Source organism: Mytilus californianus, unplaced genomic scaffold (assembly GCF_021869535.1).
Source record: "Mytilus californianus isolate M0D057914Y unplaced genomic scaffold, xbMytCali1.0.p SCAF_10, whole genome shotgun sequence".
Lineage (NCBI taxonomy): Eukaryota > Metazoa > Mollusca > Bivalvia > Mytilida > Mytilidae > Mytilus > Mytilus californianus.
This window is the reverse complement of record NW_026262582.1, coordinates 71,592,399-71,610,816: the sequence shown is the minus strand read 5'-3', so window position 1 is coordinate 71,610,816 and position 18,418 is coordinate 71,592,399. Positions and strand designations below refer to the sequence as shown.

General features: G+C 33.1%; 1 protein-coding gene and 1 long non-coding RNA gene across 4 annotated transcripts in view; both read right to left on the bottom strand.

Annotated features, from left to right (window-relative positions):
* Positions 1 to 1,740, bottom strand: part of LOC127718466 (cyclin-dependent kinase 14-like) — a 75,102-nt gene extending 73,362 nt beyond the window's left edge. For both annotated transcript variants that reach the window (XM_052224511.1, XM_052224510.1), the window contains exon 1: positions 1,581 to 1,740. In XM_052224511.1, coding sequence (XP_052080471.1) covers positions 1,581 to 1,629 — 49 coding nt within the window. In that variant the 5' untranslated portion in view covers positions 1,630 to 1,740. The remainder of the gene's footprint in view (positions 1 to 1,580) is intronic.
* Positions 1,741 to 7,967: 6,227 nt separating this feature from the next.
* On the bottom strand, positions 7,968 to 16,746 carry LOC127718471 (uncharacterized). Of its 2 annotated transcripts, none has more exons than XR_007989855.1 (3): positions 16,673 to 16,746; positions 10,386 to 10,415; positions 7,968 to 9,328 (listed from the first exon to the last, which is right to left on the bottom strand). It is a non-coding gene; the product is annotated as an uncharacterized LOC127718471 (long non-coding RNA). The 2 variants fall into 2 exon arrangements; XR_007989854.1 differs by lacking the exon at positions 16,673 to 16,746 and adding an exon at positions 14,541 to 14,853.
* Positions 16,747 to 18,418: the final 1,672 nt, after the last annotated feature.

Sequence of the window (18,418 nt, the reverse complement as noted above, 5' to 3'; positions counted from 1 at the left end):
TGCTTTGGCAGGAAAACTGACAAATTCTGACCTAGTCAAAAAGGATTTGAGTCAAATACACCTGCCACATGCAGGATTGAACTCACAACCTCAGTGTTGACAGGTTAGTGACACACTAGATAAACTACAGATGTACTCAAGACCATTTGGCCGTCAATGCTCCCAAATCTATAATTGTAATATTGTAAAATTACAATGTATATCTACATGTACATGTACAATGTACCATATACAATGTACATGTAGGAATGCAGAGGTGGATCCAGCCATTTTTAAAAGGGGGGTTCCAACAATATGTCCCTTTTCAAAAGCATTGATCGTCAAAAAAGGGGGGTTACAACCTCTGGAACCCCCCCCCCCCCCTCCTCTGATCCTCCACTGGAATGAATGAGTTTTGGGTATACTGACTTCAAAGAAAAGATATCGATATTTTGCAATTCATTAGGTGATTATCTTCCCTTAAATTGAATACTGTATGTATAAATTCAGAAATTTGTGTGTGCATTTAATGATGATTCTGGACAAAAGGACAAACAATGTCAGATTTGTGATTGATTTAATCTTAGTGATTTCAGTAAAGTAAATAATGTTATCAAAATTGAAAATGTAAGATTTTAATTTTGCAATGCCTTTTCAGTTGCAAATTTCACAATAATAAATTCATTTCAAATTATATATACATGTATCAAAGGGCAGATATTGTATGACACCACTACAGACCATTTAACATTCTTTATCTGTGACATGATGTGGTAATTGTTTCAATTCATTTGGAGGTAAATAACATTGGAGCCTCATTTTAATAGTATTGAAAATACTTGGCCAAATTGGTTTCAGACCTATGATTTAATTGCACAATTTTTTTTTACATTAAATTTAGGATATAAACATGATATAATGTTGCAAGTACAAGAAAGCTGTCTTGATTGGATAATTCTTAAAATAATTTGAACAAACAGGGTGGAAAAAATAAGAGCTGGTCCCCAAATATGGAAAATAGTCCTGAAGAAACAATTTAGTAGGCCAAACCAATGTTGATAAACTCTGTGGTCCTTGAAACACGTTACGGCTTTATCCTTGAAAGCGACCACTAGGAACATGTAGGACCACATGTACAAATGTACTATTAAATTACAAGAGAGGTTCGGATAGGAAACCTTTTCTAACTATATGATTAATAGAGCCTAGAGGGCCAACACACCAAGTAAACAAAAAATCGAGGTGATACTCATTTGATATTTGACAGTTGTAAAATTTTTTAAAGTTTGATTTTTTAGTTTAAGGTCAGGGGAATAGTCTTAACTTAAGGTTATCATATGTATGGATGATGACACTACTTGTCTGGAAGGCCTTCAGCTGAACTGAAACTGAAAATACATGTAATTTCTTCGTCAATAAACAGATAAAATATTACAAGCGTCTGTTATTAAATGCAAAATATTATTATTATATTAACATTCATTCTGCAAGATGTCAATAGGTGTGACAAGCACAATCATTCTTTTGTCAACTAAGAACCCCTTTTTTATAAATGCGATATGAGTCATCCCGTCACACAAAAACATCGTGAAAAAGCTTACCATCTCTTGATTTCGGTTTTTCGCCATTACAGCGGACTTCAGTCGCCATATTCTCCGTGTGAATTCACTTTTGAATGATTAAATTTCATTATATTTCATTTCATTGTAAGAAAATGTTCCATTGTTGTTTGGCGACCTTTTTCTGATTTTCGATTTTCTGTCAATAAGTTCATTCGGAACTCTTCTAGTCTAGTTAAAGCCGCGGGAAATTTAACTATAAAAGTATGTGATTATAAGAATTAGTGATGGAATATCGACGCTTGCCATACCACGGTTTGCTTAAAATACCTTTATAACTATTCCGCTGAATTAAGCAGAATGAGAATTTTTGTAATATTTTGAGAAACGATTTTGCTCTGTATCTGCACATGTGCTGATGTATGACATGTATTATTTGTTAATAAGCTAACGCTTTACAAGTAAGTCGAATTTGCTGTGTAAGAAAAGTCAATAATCATGGTATGTTGACCTTTGAAGCCCAAACTCTCTACTGCTTTAAATACGCTAATGAGAGAAAATTATGCAAATATGAACATGTATAAGGGATTTATCATTTTTACCTGGAAAAGGGGGGGGGCTGGTCAAAATGTAGGGGGTTAAGTTTTTTTCTGTAAGTGGAATAGGGGTTTCAATTTTTTTTTATAAATCCAAAGTGAGGGGATCAATTTTATCTCTAAAGAAACATTTGCGAACTTTTGAATCTTCAAGTATATCCTACATGTATATCATGTGTGTCAAAGGTAAGTGTTTTGCATGTAAAATTTTGGCATGTTTAATAGAGTGGGGATCACTTTTTTTAAAAAGTTTTTAAGGGAGGATAAAATAAAAATAGTGAAATATTATTTGGGGATCAAAAAAATTTATATGCATGATTTCAAAATGACCAGTCCCCCCCCCCCCCCTTTTTGCCCCCCCCCCCTTTTCCTTGGTGATTATAGCAATACTCAGAAGTCGCATTCTGATACATATATCTGTATGCAGATTTTCCTGAAATCGCAATAATTAATCTCGCATTGCTGTCTATTCTTCAAAAATCGCAATAATAAATGCACACAATAATTTATGAATTTACACTATCAACAACAGAGTTTTGGTCATAGAAGTACAATATTGGCATATTACTCACCATGGTTATTCAATCAGGACCGTAACTACATTGAGGCAAATGAGGCAAATGCCTCATGTTGGAAATTTAAAAAAAAAATAATAAGTTGAATCAAAAGCTTGTCTTCATATCAAATTGTTTTCACGGCGAGTGTCTTGCAAGAAGCAAGTTCTGTTCACCCTCTGGCGTCGATCGCCCCTGTTTTTTCGGGATCCATGTTTCTCATTAGTTTTAGTTTTCAGTGTTGATTGTCTATAATTTGTTGTTATGTGTCTTATCTGTTCACGGGTTTGTCTTTTGATCATTGATTGCCCTTCTTCATGACTATTGTCTTAGCGTTGTATTTCATTTGCAAATTAGTAATTTTGTTTTAAACTCGAGTTTTATTATATTTAAGGACCTTTCGTCTAACTTTAAAAACTACTTTAAATTGAAAAAATATGTATCGGTTAGTCTATGAAACATTGATAATAAAAAATTAAAAAATATCGAAATAGCATAGTCGGAGTGGTCGGTAATGACGGGTGAACGGTTGTGTGGTTTGGCAATGTTACATGTCCACCGATGTCCAGATATTGTTCGAGAAAATGTTTTGAGAAGATACGAAGCTACCGGACATAGAAAAATTGGTCGTTTTTTTTCATGGAAAATTATACTTTAAATTAAAGACTACAAAACTGACTCTCTTTTATGTTAAACTAAAAAGATGACATGTGTTAAATTAAAGTGAGACAACCAATCTCCCGGAATCAAATCATTTAAAAAGAAAAATCATGTATTGCCATATGACCTTTTGCATTGAAGAGCGTAGACTTGCATTAAGCCGTGTTCAGTCCCTAAAATAGAAAATAAAGGGATATGGAGTAAATGTGCATGGAAAAAATACAAATTATCAATGAACAGGGCTTTTATTACTGTTCTTCATCTTGACAGTCACTGGAGGAACTTCAACAATGAACGAATCATTCATACCTTACAACAATGTTTAGACGGCCCCTATCGTCGACTTAAGCGGTACTTAAAGTAGCTGTGAATAAATTTCAAAGTCACAAAAAAATTACACCAAAGTCTAAACACAATACAAGACCAGAACAGGCAGATCCGACATTAATCACCCGGTATACATATTAAAACAGCACAAAAATGTAGCAATGAGGTCTTAAGAACGGTTTTCCTGAGTCTACCATGATGTGTACCCTTTCTATCCCAGTTAGGAATTACATCAATTTGTAATTGAAATGTGTTATAAAATTATAGAATTCACACAGTTATATCAATGATAATCAGCCCCTCTTAACTTAATTTGAAAAAAAAACATAATTAACAGGTATAATACGTTTTTCCTACAAGCAGAAACTCAATAACAAAAAAATAACAAAAAAAACAGCAGCCACACACTTAACAATGTGAATTATGCTTTTTGCTTTATCCTACATATCGGTCTTTTGATACTGTCCCTAAAAACTAAAAGTCTTACACTGAATCTAGATATTTTACTTTGGGAACAGAATATTGTCAAAAAAATAATTAAAACAAAACTTTTCAGATTATGATAGGGTCCGGGAAACGCTCAGAATGCACGATTTTGCGTCATTTTTTCCAGAGCTTATGGGGGCTTTCAGCGGCCCCCAGACCCCTCGCCGGCTAATAGTTTTGCCTCACTTTTAACAGAGGCTAGTTACGGCCCTGTCAACATTTACAGAGTTCACCCCATGGGAGTATATATAACAGAATACTAATTACGGAAGGACAATCAGAGTACGCACCACTGGAAAACAATATTGCACAACATGGAAGCACGATAGCGACATAGAATGTACACCAACGAACTACGATAGCGACATATACTGTACACCAACGAAGTACGATAGCGACATAGAGTGCATATCATGGAAGTACTATAGTGACATAGAGTGCATATCATGGAAGTACGATAGCGACATAGACTTTACACCATGGAAGTACGATAGCGACATTGAGTGCATATCATGGCAGTCCGATAGTGACATAGAGTGCATACCATTGAAGTACGATAGCGACATAGAGTGCACACCATGGAAGTACTATAGTGACATAGAGTGCACATCATGGAAGTACGATAGCGACATAGAGTGCACATCATGGAAGTACTATAGTGACATAGAGTGCATATCATGGAAGTACGATAGCGACATAGACTTTACACCATGGAAGAACGATAGTGACATAGAGTGCATATCATGGAAGTACGATAGTGACATAGAGTACATACCATGAAAGTACTATAGCGACATAGAGTGTACATCATAGAAGTACGAAACTAACATAGAGTGCATACAATGGAAGTAAGATAGCGACATAGAGTGCACACCATGGAAGTACGATAGTGACATTGAATGCACATCATGGAAGTACGATAGCGTCATAGAGTGCACATCATGGAAGTACTATAGCGACATAGAGTGCACACCATGGAAGTACGATAGCGACATAGAGTGCATACCATGGAAGTACTATAGTGACATAGAGTCACATCATGGAAGTACGATAACGACATAGAGTGCACACCATGGAAGTACGATAGTGACATAGAGTGCATACCATGGAAGTACGATAGCGACATAGAGTGCATATCATGGAAGTACGATAGCGACATAGAGTGCACACCATGGAAGTACGATAGCGTCATAGAGTGCATACCATGGAAGTACTATAGTGACATAGAGTGCACATCATGGAAGTACGATAACGACATAGAGTGCACACCATGGAAGCACGATAGTGACATAGAGTGCACACAATGGAAATACGATAGTGACATAGAGTGCATACCATGGAAGTACGATAGCGACATAGAGTGCACACCATGGAAGTACGATAGTGACATCGAGTGCATACCATGGAAGTACGATAGCGACATAGAGTGCATATCATGGAAGTACTATAGCGACATAGAGTGCACATCATGGAAGTACGATAGCGACATAGAGTGCATACCATGGAAGTACTATAGTGACATAGAGTGCGCATCATGGAAGTACGATAACGACATAGAGTGCACACCATGGAAGTACGATAGTGACATAGAGTGCATACCATGGAAGTACGATAGCGACATAGAGTGCATATCATGGAAGTACGATAGCGACATAGAGTGCACACCATGGAAGTACGATAGCGACATAGAGTGCATACCATGGAAGTACTATAGTGACATAGAGTGCACATCATGGAAGTACGATAACGACATAGAGTGCACACCATGGAAGTACTATAGTGACATAGAGTGCACACAATGGAAATACGATAGTGACATAGAGTGCATACCATGGAAGTACGATAGCGACATAGAGTGCACACCATGGAAGTACGATAGTGACATCGAGTGCATACCATGGAAGTATGATAGCAGCATAAACTTTACACCATTGAAGAACGATATTGACAGAATACTCACCACTGGCCGTGTCGTCAATATCTATGTTCGACTGAACTTTTTTTTTTTGAAGTAAGAATTGGCCTTCAAAAATGCAATAATGAGATATATATCAACCAGTGGTATCCATGAAATGTTGATTATTGAAAATTATAAACCTTTTCTCAAAAAATCTTCAATCACAATCATTACAATTTGTAGCAATATTAAAACTTTTGATTTTGCTGCGCTCTACACTACTTTTCCACCCGTTCAATTGAAATAGCGACAACTTAAAGGGATAGAAATAGAAAACCAACTTCAAGAGCGATTCTAGTAAACCATGTTTTTTAAAAACTTAAATATTAAGAACTAGTTGTCAAAAATAATATACGATTTAGGGAATTTTTCTTTATATTAAAAAATAACTTTTATTCTGTCAAATTCTCATGCTAATCATTTTACTGTAATTTGATGATTTCTTTATTCTGTACATCGTTCATGTCTGTAATCAGTATTGTATTACCTAATTCTTTTATTTTTCACAGTTATTCTTTATGCTTTTACACACTATTATTCTCTGTTTTTTGTTTGTTAATTTTTCTATTCATTATTTTTTTGGGGCATTATTTCTTATTTTGTAAACCCCATCCAGACCCTCACGTATGTGAGTTTTATGTGCTTTACTTAAAAAGTAACTGTGCTTTATATTATTGATCACCCGTTTACTTTTTTGAGTTAGTCCTCCAAATCGTCAAGCAAATACGATAGTTATTATGCCTACAGGTATGGTTGTTAGCTACTAAGAGGATATGATAACAGTTTGAGTTATTTCCCTTTGGTCATAATGCGTTAAATGCAATGTTAAAGTGCATTTATAGCTTACGGTAAACAATCTTGAGACAACAATCACACGACACAAAAATCAGTTTACAACTCTCAAAGTTACTGTTAACGATGCCAAGGTCCCCAGTTATTGCAGCAGAACTTTATTTGCATGGCGACGACTAACAACAGGTTTGCTTTTTTATTCATTATATATCTTTGAGAGTACTTGAAAGTCTGTAATAACCTCTTGTGGTCGAAAACATTGAATACAATGTGCCTGATGAAGGTATAAGAAATGTAAGATTTAGTTTCATCTTTGAAGAAGTCAAGTACGTGCCTTGTTTTCTGTACAAACTTTAGGTGGTGTTATATATGTATGGTCGTATGTCGTCACTGGGCTTCCAAAATGTCGTATATGATTTTTTTTTTGCTAAAAATACTCTTTTCACACAAACCGGCTTGGCGGGAGGAAATCTCTGATATTCCAAAATATTATTCATTTAGACCAATCAAAACATTTGAAATAAGACATGTGACAAAATTGTCAATCTCAATTCCAAAATGTTGTATGTAAACTTGAAAATTGTTGTATACATAGTGGCTTTAGGAATCTTAAACTTTTACATTTCCTTATTTCTATGACAATAAGGTTAGTTTTTGTGTTATCCAGAAATGTCCAAGTTTTTATTTCACAGCCAGTTACAAAAATGTTCAAGTTCACATACGACATTTTGGAAGCATGTATTTCAACCAAAATTTTCAAAGCCTGTTTATGAGAATTTTTGTTGATGAAAAATAAGTAATTTACTACATTTTGGAAGCCCAGCGACGATGTGTTTTGTAGTTAAGACGTGAGAGTTGAGTCCCTTTGTATAATGATGCATATTTGGCATGTGATGTAATATGTGTCTCCACATATGATAATTGTAACCAATCTGTATTTAACAGAGTTTGTATCAATAATGGAAGTGATTTGACTTCTTGAAACATGCAATTGAGCTTGGATAATGTTGGGGAAAACAGTTCGGTACGAATATGCAGAAGTCACAAAGAACCGATATGAAGCGGCAGCTTTTGTATTTGTCTTTAAATAGACCTTCCAATAAATGCAGCTCTGAATAAAATTTAAATTAAATGTACTTAAATTACAACATATTATGTATAAATATATGCGTTCAGCCAAATGATAGTACAAGGTGTGTTTTTCACGACAGAGATGTTTTTTAAACTAGATTTTCTAAAGTCATTGAATAGTTTACTGAAAAATATATGAAAATATAGATGTTCCCGGTTGAGGAACTTAAATATAATTTTCCTCGAAAATTATGAATGGACGTGTCATAAATGATTAATAAGTGGAAAGGTATTTTTAATGTTAAATAAAAGAATGAGGCGATACATTTTCCGTCTATTTATCAGAGTAGAAAGACTAAATTCTTTTAGCAGAGTTTCATATTTTTGTGTAATCTTTAATGCACTGGTGATTGATGATGATGCACGTTTGTGGACTTTATGTATTTACACCGATCGTTTATTTTTACGCTTAATAATATGTTCTATCAATTTTCAAATTCATACATTTCTTGATATTTTTGTATATCTATGTTTAAACCAAAACTATACATTTCCGGTTGTTTATGTACATACTATGACTATAACAGAATTCATACATTTCAGGCTGTTATTTTGGCCTATGTACTAAAGTAAAACTACATCTAAACCAATGGCGACTGAGTGGTAGTGAAAGTTTGTTTAGATTGTATAAGCATGAAAAAGGGTAAACTGTATCTTTTGGATAGGGCAGATTGAAACAAATTAGTAGATAAATGAGAAGAACACTTTTCTAAAACTAGCAGTTTCTTATGTTTTGTAGCTTGGATTCCGAAATAGATTTAGTTAACTGTAATGCTTTAACATATCAGGGTTTGTTCTCCGTTGATGCTTCATCACTCCGACATGTTTATCTTAATATCAAAATAACATATATCCATATCAAGTTACAATAGTGATGTTTTATTCATTTAAAATTTGACAAGTGTTCAAAACTCGCGGACTGCTGCATAAAATAGTGTGTCACTATTAGAAAAAATGTCAAGGTCTAACTAAGCCTATTGTCCCTTCAAATACATCGTGAAGCGATCAGAATCGCCTGTAACATCGTACTGGCCAGAAATACTACAGCTGTCCGTTGACAGTTGGCCATTATAATTTACGCTGTGTTTTCCATTGTACTGCTTTAGGAACTGTACTGTTCCATGAAGAACATCCCAGCTACCTTGTATGGTGTAAGTGCCTATTTCATCAACTCCGTTACCGGTAATGTTGCCATTATCCCAAACTAACTTGATTGCAAAATTATGTTCCTTTCCATATATATTGATTATAAGTTCCGAACCAAAGCCCTGACTGTGGATTATACGACTACAATTAAAAAGGACAAGATTAATTAAGGAAAATTATTTTAAGTTGTAAATTCACTTTGTATTATTAGAGTATTTATCCTTTACAATACTGTTTATTTAACTTAAGGAAGTCTACTTTAAGACCCAGATTTAATAGTTGGTTTCCGTATGCCACTATATAAATAACACATAGCTGAGAGGGTGATAGAGCAGATTGTTACCCCGAGAAAACATTGTCAACTGAGGCGAAGCCAAGGTTGACAATGTCTTTTCGAGGGGTAACAATCTGATCTATCACCCTCTCAGATATGTGTTATTCAATTTATTATACTGAATGTTCTGTTATTACTGTCTATTAAATTTCAAATTCAAAGTAATAAACTATGACGTCTTGTACATAACAAACATCCGTATTTAATAAAGCGCACACTTGATCAAGAGTCTCCGTGAAGGGTAATAGAGTATTTACCATAGGATAGAGTAAATTGTCTCCCTCGTATTAACCAATCAAAATCTGGCATTTTGACATGAAGTATTGTAAACTTATTTATCGTTTATTGTTTAATCATGATATAACATTAATTTTATCTTTTGAACTGTTCCACATTTAGTAATGCCGGGACCTTTTATGGCTTAATATACGTTACGGGTTTGCCTAGTATGCTGAGGGCCATACAGTAATCTGTAGTTGTTTCATTCATTGTCCTTTGTCTTTGATAGGCAGTTGCATCATTGACAATCGCCCCACATCTTCTTGTTTTAATACACTGCGCATCTGACGGTAGGACAACAATTCAGAGCTTCTGTATGCAATTTTTAGACGCATCGTGCACTCATTAAAGTTTAATTGAAAAGACTAGCTTGGTATACATTAAGTGATTGTCATTCATCACAATTTATGCCAACAAATATTTTCAAGTGGGATATTTTGATATTAGCTCTATTATTAATTCTCAAAATTATATCCTCTCGAAAATCGATCTTAGAGGGAGAGATCAGTATCGAGGACAAGACAATCCGAATATAAAACCCAGAGAACAATAATCAACATATTTCGAATATATTATAATACTTACAGTCATTTTGTAGCTATGAAACTTTAGTACCTTTAATTGAAAGTATAATTATTTATAGCATGCATCTTTTAGTAACAACAAACAAAAGAACTATGTCAATCGGACCTGCTTTGATATGATAACTGCACTTGACTTTTTACAAGATAACATTTTTGTTCGCTATGGAGATTCCGTATATCGTCAAGTTATTGGAATTACAATGGGGACTAACTGTTCACCACTTATTGAGAACATTTGATACAAAAATTTAAAAACACTTTTAGATATTTGGTCGATATATTGGCTCTCCATAATGACGACTTCAGTATGTAAACTAAAGTATCCTGTTGAACTGACTTTAAATAAATCTAATACTACCAATGAACAATGCCCCTTCCTTGATCTTGATATCTTTATCTTTAACGGGAAGCGTAATACCAAAATTTACGACAGAAGAGATGATTTTTCATTTCCTATTGTTAATTATCCATTTTGAGATGGGTTTATATACATCAACTTGTTCGATTCGCTCGTGTGTGTAACAACGTATTTGATTTTAAAGAAAGAAATCTGTATTACCGAAAAATTATTACACTCGGGGTTTCGATATCACAGACTTGTGAAAACATTTACTAAACTTTATCATCGGTACAAGGGCATCATTCGTAAATATAAATCAACATGCAGACATCTTATACGCGTACGTTGTCACTTTATTTTCGATCTATGATTTTGACTATCCCTCTGGTATCTTTCGCCCCTCTTTGGGTATTTCACATCCAATCTTTTATGGTAATATTCTATATAAAGCACAAAAATGTCGTCATTCACCTCAAAAAGCTAACCAAATCTTTAAACAGACTTATTCAGAAGGGATATAGTTGCGATACTGTTGTCAGGTCATTAAAGATGGCATTTTTGGGATTTAATATTGATTTACTTATAGGGTCTTTGTTTCGGAAATAAACACATTTATTCTAAAATCAGTTGTTGACATGATACGGGTTATGTTCTTCTCGTATATTTTATGATGGAATGGTACTTAACCCCTAACGGGAAGGATTGTGCTTTATTTTTATATGATGAAGACATAATATTTCAATCAGTTTAATTGAGGTCTTGAGCTGGCATGTCAGTAGCTGCTAGTAGTCCTTTGATTATTTGTGTTGATCATTGACATTTTGCTAAGTTTCTTTTTGTTAACTATTCTGACATCGGACTCGGACTACTTTTAAACTGAGTTTTACTGTGCGTATTGCTGTGTATTTGTTTATTCGACATTGATTAGAGGTATATGGTGACTCTGGTTGAGATCTCATAAAACATGTTTAACCCTGTCGCATTTTTGCGCCTGTCCCAAGTCAGGAACCTCTGGCCTTTGTATGATTTTGTTTTACATTTTGGTTCATTTATGTGTTTCGGAGTTTAGTGTGACCTTCATTTACGCTGAACTAGTACACATTTTTGTTTAGGGGCCAGCTGAAGCCCGCGGAGTGCGGGATCTTCTTTTTGTATTGAAGACCCATTTGTTGACCTTGGGCTGTTTTCTGCTTTTCGGACGGGTTGTTGTCTCTTTGACACATTTTCCGTTTCCACTCTTAATTTTATTGTTGGCAAAAAGCAACAGTCGAATGATTGATATAGTCGGATGCTGTCTTAGAAACGTGAGAATATTATACACTCGTGTAATTCAATGAGGACAAAACTGTTATTGGTCTAGCAGTACGTTTTAGTTTTGTGCTATAATATTGGTTACTTATAATGAATAATGGATTCTAAGAAATTGTATGATAAGTAGTGGATTCTAAGAAATTGCAAGGTATACTTTTAACCCAACTTCGTAGTAGTATCTAAAAATAAACCAGGGAAACAACGCAGCTCTGAATACGATTTAATATGAATAGAATCAGGTTAAAACATGTAATGTATCCATATTATATATATTTATGTAACATATTGAATATTTAATGTGGTATCTATGTACTTCACAGAAGTTTTGCAAATAAAATTTTCTCGGTTTCGTGTGTTTGACAAGGTCATGATTAAAATTAACCATATAAAGAAAATTAAATTATACATTTCTAGATTGTTTTTTAAGTCAGATTAATTCTGCAATTTTGCGTAAGATAACCCTTTGCCATTTTAATTGTCTTTTTCATCAACAATAACAATCAATACAGAAGTAGAACCGAAATAATTTAGATAATTGATAAAGTTGACATATGAGATTTAGGACAGAGTTAACAGTCACAAATCAAAAATTCGATGCCCATTCATTTATAAAGATACCGGACGTTGCGCACGATGTTGGTGCTACTTATAGCGTTACAAGACGTTCCTCAAAATAAGGCGATTTCGACGATTTCAAAGAACGTTTCCGGCGTTCAAGCATATAATTGATGAGGTCAATTTACTGTTGTGAATTTGGTAACCGATTTCGGTTTGTCTGAAAATGCATAGTTTTACAAATAAAACTCAAAGTGGTCGTATAGATATTTTTTTTAATAAATATTCATTTACAGGAGTTGTCAGTCTTTCCAGGCCATAATTGATAATTTTTCTTTAGACAGAAGTTCGCATTAATGAATCATACATTAATTTCCAAATTTACACAGATTTATTTTTAATATAAATTAGATTTTGAATTTATATTCTCCATTTTTTTCATATTTATACATACTCCTTTTGTTGCATTTCTTTCCGTGTCCGTGTCCATTTCCTTTCTATATTTTATCATTTCCCGATGTTTTCTTTGTCGCAAAATATCTAGGTAGTTCAACATTTGGTATTCATGTTTTTCTCATTTCAGTATTTTTGTGGCATTATGCATATCATTTGTTTGTTATAATTGCCAGCAATGCTTTTTCTCTATTTTATTTTATTAACAAAGAAATTGTACATGTTGCTTTTGACGAGTTAAAACTTGCAGATAGACATAGTTCCTTAAATAAAACAAATATGCTATATAAAAAAAAGATCCCGATATTTTTTTAATATCAATCTCATTTGGTCAACATTTGAATTTAAACTTAAACTATTCTTTTCTCATACATTGGTTGTATTTTAACTTATACATGTATTTTTATTTTCATTCGAATTAAACTGGAAACAAATAATTTCGATATAAAATTAAAAACCCGAGCATGACATCAATGACGTTTTGTGAACGTTGGGACAAAACGGCTATACTTTTTGAAACGATCTAAAAACCTTGTTGCCTAACGAAAAAATGTTAAACACTATATTGTTTAAAAAGAAAAATAGAAAAAAAACTTTTGCCGCCAAGTTAAAACCTCAATTTTAAAGAAAATACAGCGTTTTTTCGTTGGGACACGATGGCTATACTTATTGAAGTCATTGCAATAGAAACTATACGCATGGTTTCCGGCAAAAAAGATATCATGAACCAGGAGAAAAGTAAAAAAACTTTCAAAATATAATAAATATTTTTCCTCTCAGCTTTTTAAAATTTAACGGTATAAATGCGCAAACCCGAAATATACTTACCTTGCATATGCTTTTACATTTTTCAGACCATTTTCAAAAATAACATTTTCCGGATTACGGTTTCAGTGATATTAATTTTGCTTTAACACGCGAATAACTATAACAATAGCAATACTCTTGTGAAGTTTAAAGATGATCGGAGAAAAAATACCGTATGAAAGAAACGGAACTCTGATCTTTTGCACACAAAATGTAACGTTGGACATTACGTTTTTGCGTAAAAATGGGATAATTAAGTGTTGGAATTTCTTGGTATTTTGAATTTCGGTTCCTTTTTTCCTTTATTTTCAAATCTAATGTAATGAATTCAACCAGAAATTACTATATTTTTATCGGACTGACCAGTCTACGTATTTATTTTCATGTTAATCTATAGCAAAATGGAATTGGTACCAACATCGTGCGCAACGTCACCGTTGGACTTGTAAAGTGACAATCTTAATCATTCGTTGTGCTTGTTATTAGTGGAAACAAGTGTATACACAATATGCCATTCTTTCTTTTTTCCCAAAAAGAACCAATAATAAGATAATAGTATTTATTTGTTTAACGCATCTTAAAAACATTTATCTGTATTTCATACATTTTTTTGTTTCTGGGAAAAAATTATCAAAATAAATTCTGAATTATCAAAAAACTTTCTGATATTTAATGCAAATAGCCATTTACCTCTTTCCGGCTTGTATCGTACGCTTCTACAATCAAGGCATATAACCAACAAATATGGTATAAGATATACACGGAATCGTGAGCTCCAAACAGGGTGAGACCAAGTGTATCGATCGAGTAGGCGTCCCTTGCCACGTGTGCATCACCTATCATACTGTTACAAAGTCATATAATTTTCAATTCTAGAAATATGACAAAACAAGTCTGAGGGGAAAATAAGACTGGTAGCTAGCCATGCAAAACAAGAAAGGGCTAGCGTTGTTGAAAAAAAATTAATACCAACTGCGTACTTCAAAGTATTGGAAAACAGGAAACAGGTGTTCGACAGATCAGAAAGGCGGCAACACGTGTCAATTCAACCCTATCAAAATGGTTTTATCTAATGTTTTGGGGAAAAAAATCAATATTTGTTGGAAAACGGTTAGACAGATAAACTGAAATACAAATGAATGAACGAACAGACCAACTGACGAACTTACAGACGAATGGGAAAAAAGAAGAAAAGATTGACAAACAGGTGGTCGAACAGATGGACAGACGAAAGAATGAATGAATGAATGAACCAATGAATTGATGAACAGACGAAAATGGACGAACAAGATCAAATAGAGGGGACAAATGTTCTATTTACGACATTGACGCTTTTGAAATATCGGACTACCAAAATAAAGGATAAATGTGCAGTATCAAAAGTTAAGTAAATAAACTTGTTTATTTCTTATTTCTTATGAAGCAAGAATCTTGCTATCTGATCGGTTTACTACTAACCTGGGTGTAAATGACACCCTTCCTCAGTGTACTCGGTTGTAAAAAATACTTCACCCCACTTCACCCGGGGATTTAAATTCCCCCCCCCCAAAAAAAAATAGAAATTCATCAAAAATTTCAAAACAAAATAAACTTTTGTATTCTTTACCATGCGGGGGTCGTAATATTACGGCCTCTACCCATAAAATCGTTTAAGTCCAATGGCGCTTCATACTTTTAGAGGTCACGTATGTTATCACCATTATGTAAATGCAAAATATTACTATATATATATATATATATATATATATATATACGTGAAGTGCAACGAGGATGAAATTTAGGACAAAACTGTTTTTTCCAAAAATTGAATGCAGAAATAATAACTTTGAAAAAATAACAACTACCTGAAGTACTCGAAATAAAACTTTAACATTAGAACGTTGATATTTTGAATATAACCTTAAGTCTTTATTTTAGAACTAAATAATAGTATATGTCGTATCGTATACGTGTATCTATGGTTTACCTGTCCTAGAATGTAATTATAAATGAGATTTATAATGATGTTTTGTGTAAAATGGATTTTCAACAAAAAGTGATTCTTAGAAAATCTTTAATTTTTTTATTGATATTGTGTTGAGTTTTGTGTGTTATGAAATACAGTTTAAATAATGATTTATCATTAAATAATGAACTAATTTTTCTTACCATCTATCGAGATTGATCTATGGTCTAATTTTAGAATATGGTTAGTTTTAGCTTTGTGTCATCAAATAAGTAACTAATAATAGGTTTTAAGAAATTACAAGGAAGATTTTTTAACCCAATTTCCTAGTAATTATCTAAAAATAAACCAGGTTAACAATGCAGCTCTGAAGGAAATTTAAGATCAATTTGATAATATTACAACATATAATGTTTACATATATATTTTATCATGTTTCAGTTCGCCATGTTTAAACAAACATAAATTATTTATTCAATCAAACTCAACACATGTATCAGAAATGAGCTCTCCGGGTGAGATAAGCATACTTTTTTTTAATACAAAACGTATAATTCTTTTAAAAATCAGTTAATTTTTCTCAATGATCTACCATGTCTTCTTAAACACATTACGACTCATTCTCAACCGTTATATGAAAGTGTCAAACGTATATGGGATCAGACACAGCTATTCAGTCACACATGCATATAAAACAGTCTACAAACCAGAAAATATGTTGTCAGCATCATAAATTACTTTTCACACAAGAACAAAAGACTGTCTTGATGACGGTGGGAGGAGGGCTAAATACATCCAAGGCAGTTGTACGGAGTATACCAAACGTTATTAAATTTATATGAAACGACAAGAAAGAGAAACACGAGCCAAAACTAACCATATCTTGAATACCTGTATAATTCGTACAATTATACCTACAATGGGACAAATTATATACAATGCCCATTATAAACGTTACAGGTATTCTAAATTACTTGTTGATGTAAACAAAAACATGTGTTTTACCAAAACAAATACATGTGCTTCATTACTAATGATAAATTCATTAGTGTTCTAGCTCGCCAATTTAAACAGACATTAATTATTTATACAATAAAACTCAACAAATACATATATGAGAAATGTTTTCTGTTTGTGAGAGTAGCATTCTTTAAAAAGAAACAAAACAAGATTAAATGAATCAATCACCAAGGTTATCTAAAACTGTTAATTTTCGGGTATATTTTCCTGAACATATCCATCGCTGACATTTTCGATACCATTCTTCCGTGTTTCTTCAATAGTCTATCATTTATACTAACAACAGCTGCATCCGCCGCACCTAATACTGTAGAACTGTGTAAACCAGAACTAAATTGTTCTAGGCCTAAAGATCCAAGAGCGTACAACAACAACAACCCTATTGTCCATTTATAAGACAAGTTAGTACTTCCTCATAATCATGTTAATGCATAAGTGTTTGCTTTCCTTCAAAAAGTTACTGCTCTAAAAATAAGTTCTTTAGAATTGATTGCCGTGTTAGCTTGTGATAAATATATGTTTATAACATAAGTATCGGACAAATAAGTGCACTACATGTAGTCCTAGAAATTAAAACTTTACTTTCTTCTTTGTGTTAGTCAATCTAATGTTTTCAATAAATAAAGACATATAAGATAAAAAATAACATCTGATTTCTTCAAATTAACAAGTTCGGAAAATCTTTAAAATCCTGCTTAGACACATACAGACGGTTCTTCTATTCTTCTACTGAATTTGTTACCACTAATGTTGTACAATCTGGTACAGAATTTCCGGTGTAATAGCCTCTTTTTTGTTCATTGTGACATGTGAGCTCGTTTTAATTGATGTACATATATAAAATTACATGAATCATTAAATCCGGCTAGTTTATGTGACCAGCTTATTGCAAAATAAGTTCCTTCAACTATAGATGCAGCCTTTTGTTTTCTTATGTAAATGAATCAGTTATAACGAAACATCATAGTCTGATGCCGGTAAAGGGTGTTTTGAACGAATTATTTCTTCTACAAAAAATATTAAAAGCATACCTGTATTTCTTCCGGATGTTATATGCTATCGAACGTAGTCAAGTATCTGGAATACATTTGCTAAACATTCAAATAGCTGGTTTAGTGAAAGAATTTCTGTTCACTACAAACCGACGCTGAAAATTTCGGAAAAATGTAAAAAAAAATATGATAAATAGATAAAAGAGTATATACTTGTTCACTTAAATGAATGCTTTTATTATATAATTAATGTTACTGAACTTGCTCCGTACAGTTAAGCCTTATCGGATTTTTAAAAATGACTTCGCTGTCATTTCCAAAGCCTTGTCAACAGGTTTCATGCTTATGTCACAGTAAGACAAAACAGTCACCTACATCTTTGGCTAACGACTGAAATATCAGAAAAGAAATATAGACTGATCACTGGAAAATTCAATAACTTCCAAAGTATGATGATGAAATTCCATGTTCTAGGTACCCATATTGTATGTACAATGAATTAGCCTTCGAATAAAACTTTTTAAAATGTCTTATGCTGAACATGGTAAATCTACTTTAACGCTACCTTTATTGCTGATATTTACATGTTTTAACTATATGCTGTCATTTAT